Source organism: Rhinatrema bivittatum, chromosome 6, assembly GCF_901001135.1.
Source record: "Rhinatrema bivittatum chromosome 6, aRhiBiv1.1, whole genome shotgun sequence".
NCBI lineage: Eukaryota > Metazoa > Chordata > Amphibia > Gymnophiona > Rhinatrematidae > Rhinatrema > Rhinatrema bivittatum.
In genome coordinates this window covers 128,206,277-128,211,482 of record NC_042620.1, presented here as the reverse complement: position 1 = coordinate 128,211,482, position 5,206 = coordinate 128,206,277, and the positions used below count along the sequence as shown (strand labels likewise).

Sequence of the window (5,206 nt, the reverse complement as noted above, 5' to 3'; positions counted from 1 at the left end):
AAGGACTTTCCATACAGAGGTCCGAAAGTGGGTTTGAAACAACAAACACAAGCAACAATACCAGTTCGGAGTGGGGCGGAAGTATCTGTTGAAGTATTTATAAATATTTGCAGGACAAAATCGGAGTTTACATTCTGGGAATTAAAGTTTAATCACAGGTACAGAAAACATTTTAAAAATCACGTGCTGACATAGACAAAGTAACTTGGAATACCTGTTTTGTTGGATCCAAATATTTTATGCAATGAAGTTTATATTTTTTTAAAAAGAAAATAAAGAGATATTTATCACTTTTCAGTAACATGCTCATTTTCTTAGAGAAACATTATACCTCATTGAATAAAACCATAATAAAAATGGAAATATAATCTAAGATGATATTTGAAAATAAAACTATACAAGTGACACTGTCTTACTACTCTGTATTATGTTGTGTGTTGAAAATACATTAAAGGAATTTGTAGTTATTTAAACAATTTCAACTGTAACTTAATTACGATTCCTGTAAGACACTTCATAATTAGTACCTGGGAGAGATAAAACGTCTATTCTCCATAATAATAATAACAATGATAATAATAATAACAAACATGAAAGAATGGCCATAACTATAGATAGAAATGCCCTTCCCTTGAACGAGAAAAAAATATTCATTGGAAGAAGAAAGTATGAAAAAGAACGAATGAACCTAGCACCTCCAACGATTTCTTTGTAACCTGCACACACAATAGATAGATATGGGGCTCTCTGATTTCCCCCGCTTTTTTTTTTTTTTTCTGAAAGAGTTAATCTATCCTGCGGGTAGAAACAGGTCTGCGGAGTCTGTAACTGGCGACAGATGGTCACTTTCTTTTGGCCACAAAGGGATGGAAGGGAGAGCTCGGCTGCATACAAATCTATCAGCTCACGTGACGCCCGCGCCGCTTGCCTGACGTGTATGACCATATGGCGCGTGCCGGGAAAGGTTTGGGGGCGGGGCTTGAAGTAAATGGGGGGGAGAGAAGGGGGGGGGATGGGACGAGAAGAGCTCAAGGCTTTAGGAACATCTACCTTCGGATTTCTCTCTCTCTCTCTCTCGCTCTCTCTCCCCCACTCTAAACCTCGCGGGAGCCTCTATATAATCAGAGCCTCCTGCATGCAACCTCCAGAATAGAGGAGCAAAACCTGCACACAGTCACACCAACCAGGACACTGACAAGGGTATGAGACGATCATCGCAAGGGATACACATACAGAGGTAATTTAGCATCTTTAGTTCATAGGGGTGAGGGGGCAGTGGTCTGGTTTTTGTTTGGTTTTTTTTTAATAATTTAAAGATAAAAGGATATATTTTCAAGGTAACCCCTAATGTTTGTTTCTCCAAGAAATGATCCTTTCATATGTTTTCACAGTTGACAATGAAATGGAATGAATAAACTTTAAATTACCAGATTGTATTTTTTGTTTCATAGAACAAGTTTCGGAAGAATATTATAGCTTTCCGTTGACTGAGCATTAGCGATTATGTTTTTTCTCTGATATTATTAGACTTGATAATTAAAAGGAAATGGCTGGAAAAGCAATAATTAGCCCTTAGGAAAGGTGCTTGCAAAGATGTGCAACAGTTTCCCTAAGTCTCCTGCAGAATTCTAGGAAATGAGGAAATCTGAGGGGTATGTGACGGAAAGGGGCTAGGAAGAGCATATGCTACCTGTTACAGTATGAGGAGGGCATGCCACGAAAGCTGCAGCAGGCGTTCGAAGCAAGTCAATTGTTGCATTTATTTTAATCTGTTCTCACAAACCGCATCTACAAGTCAGAACAGCAATCAGCAAAGACCCCCGGATTTTTACATGAAAGGGTGTCAGCAAAGTGTTACATAGAAAAAAAAAATCCCTCAAAAGCAATGCTGTAACCTTGCAAAGCGGGAGTGCGATGGACATGTTGATTACAGAAAAGAATTCTGCACCTGATCCCGGAGCGTGCGCTGTCCAGTGCTGAATATTTTACAGCTCTATCATGCAAGATGTAACTCAGCCGATGCAATCAAGAAAACACCTTTAGTCCGAAATATAACAACAGGTGCATGAATTTGTGCCCAACGCTTGTCCCCGATTCCACTGTTTTTATGTAATGCTTACTGGGATTAATTCGCTTGATCGAATGTGTTTAGCATAAGCTACTCAAGTTCACCAATAATATAAGTATGTTACATAACAGCATTTCAACTTAGAGCTTATAAGGATGCTGAAAATCAGAAAAGACTGAACGTACTTTACTTAGGAAAATGTATTAGGTTTTGCAACATAATTAACAGTGTTGGAATATTTAATATATGACATAATTTGTTGCTCTCTGGTTCAATTTGCCTTGGGATTGTTATATTACTTTTAAAAGCACGATTTATGTTCGAAACCAGCTTTATTCTACTAATATGACTGGGGAGATTAAGAGTGGTTGATTTATATAACGATTGAATTTGACAGCATGTTTTATTTTTAAGATGATCGATTTTAATAACAAAATAAGTTCAGAATGGACGCATGACGGTTGATTTGAAGTCTGGTTTATTTTAGTGAACGGTTTTATTGGTTGATTGATTTTAGTTCCCTATATTATGTTTGTATTTTTCTTTCCTCAAAAATGTAGGACTTGAAAATGACCAAATCGTACAGAGAGAGTGGGCTACTGGTGCCTGAGGCGCGGGGCCCACGAGCTTGGGTAGGAGAGTGCCTGGATTCCCGGGACGAGAAAGACGAGGTGCTGGACCCTGTCTGCAAGGATGACGATGAGGAGGAGGAGGACCCCCTCATATCTCAGGATGCGGACGGGGAAGACGAGGACGAGGAGGACGAGGAGGAGGAAGAGGACGAAGACGACAACGACGACCAGAAGCCGAAGAGGCGGGGCCCCAAGAAGAAGAAAATGACGAAAGCGCGGCTGGAGCGCTTCAAGGTGCGACGCATGAAGGCCAACGCGCGGGAGCGGAACCGCATGCACGGCTTGAACGCCGCGCTCGATAACCTGCGCAAGGTAGTGCCCTGCTATTCAAAAACTCAAAAGCTGTCCAAGATCGAAACACTGCGCCTGGCCAAAAACTACATCTGGGCTCTTTCTGAGATTCTACGATCCGGGAAAAGTCCGGATTTGGTGTCTTTTGTACAGACCCTCTGCAAGGGCTTGTCACAACCTACCACTAATTTAGTGGCTGGGTGCCTTCAGCTAAATCCTCGGACTTTCCTTCCAGAGCAGAATCAGGATATGCCACCACATAATATGCAACCTGCAAGTGCTTCCTTTCCTCTGCATCCTTACTCCTATCAGTCTCCTGGTCTTCCTAGTCCACCCTACGGTAATATGGACAGCTCCCACATATTCCACATTAAACCACTCTCCTTTGGGGGAGCCTTGGAGCCATTTTTCGAAAGCACTCTCACAGACTGTACTAGCCCATCTTTTGATGGGCCCCTTAGCCCACCGCTCAGTGTTAATGGGAACTTTTCCTTCAAACAGGAACCTTCGACAGAGTTCGATAAGAATTATGCTTTTACCATGCATTATACCGCAGCTAGTTTGGCAGGAGCTCAAGGCCATGGGTCACTATTCTCTGGCACAGCCTCACGCTGTGAAATTCCCATAGACAGCATTATGTCATACGATAGCCATTCACATCATGAACGAGTCATGAGTGCCCAACTTAATGCCATCTTTCACGATTAAATCGTGGAGGAACTTGTCTATAGAAGGAAAATAATCTAATCAACTGTGCTTACAGTGACTGTCTTGTTTACAAAGGGCAGCCCATTGGGTACCATTGCTGGAAAGTGCAAATATCCCATTCTTCTGTCGATGTATGTAATTTTGTCTTTACTGCCTTTAGGAGAAACAGGAATGTAGTGTTCCTCTTCAACTGATTTATTCTTTTCTAGAGCATTATTTAAAAGCTACGTTACAAATTAGTGTAGCTGTATTAAGATTGTGTTAATTATCTGATCTGGATAACAAAAACACAAGCAATAATTAGGATCTATGCAATTTTTAATGGGCCAATTTTAAAAAGTATATATTTTTCAACCATTTTACTACTTGTTATCTTTCCCATGCTGAATTATTTTGTTGTGATTTTGTACAGAATTTTTAATGACTTTTTATAATGTGAATTTCCTATTTTAAACCATGCAGCTCCATCAATTTTTATACATATTGGAAAAGTAGAATTATATCTAATTTATACAAAATAATTTAACTAATTTAAACCAGCAGAAAAGTGCTTGGAAAGTTGTTTTGTTGCCTTAGCACTTCTTCCCTGTCAAATCGAACAGAGTTGCACAACCTTTGCAATTTCTTTTCCACTAAAGATCTTTTTTCTCCTGTAAAATGAACCAGCCCAACAGTGCTTGAATGGATGTAGATATTAGAAAGACATATTTTCTATTAACACATATCAGTTGCACAAATTGTATAGAAATACAAGCAAATGCCAACACCCTTTTCAAATCAAAAGCTACTTGACTATCACCTATGATCTGCACTGGTTTTTTTTTTTCCTTACCCCGTTGCATTTAGTGCTTCTACAGACGGCCTGAAGAAATTGGTGTTTTTTAGCCAACAAAACTGCATGCTATTACCTAAACTCACACAATCCATGGTTTTTCATACTATGAGCTGGCGCCTACAGTTAATCAGGTTATTAACGTTGAGCTGTAGTTAAATAGTACAGTAGTTTAAGGTAAACTCAAACCATTTATTCCGTAATTAGAACAATAGATATTGCATGTTCAAAGCATTCCAGAATAAGTGCTGTCTAAAGTGTAACGCTGGTTCAACTGAAATCACTTGTACTGTAATTTTGTTTGTAATCCTGTATATTATGGCGTAATGCACATTGGGGTTTTAGAAAACATCCATTTATAACGAAAATAGTATTGAACATTTGGTCAAATGTTGCATTTCTTCTTATGTGACTTTTTTTCTTAGTGAAAGTAATTCCAATGGGATTATTGTTTTATTCCAATAGCTCATCAAAAGCGCAACACTTATTATTTGTAGAATAAAATCAATAAAAGAAAATACTATTTGCAGTTCTTTTTTTCACTCAAATGTTTTCTTATTGTTCTTTCGCTCAGAGTAAGTAAATGGAAACATAGGGCGATTACTCTTAATAGCAACAGATTGAAAAAGTTGAACATTTTAAACTGTTTGGATTTTACTACCTTTAAATAATGTA

The 5,206-nt window shown here is 38.8% G+C and overlaps 1 protein-coding gene across 1 annotated transcript; it reads left to right on the top strand.

The window, feature by feature from the left end:
* Positions 1-1,157: 1,157 nt before the first annotated feature.
* On the top strand, positions 1,158-5,004 carry NEUROD1 (neuronal differentiation 1). Its single transcript, XM_029604906.1, has 2 exons — positions 1,158-1,237; positions 2,629-5,004. Exon 2 carries the CDS (start codon positions 2,638-2,640, stop codon positions 3,697-3,699), a length of 1,062 nt encoding a protein of 353 aa, XP_029460766.1. The 5' UTR covers positions 1,158-1,237; positions 2,629-2,637; the 3' UTR covers positions 3,700-5,004.
* The last annotated feature ends 202 nt before the right edge of the window (positions 5,005-5,206 follow it).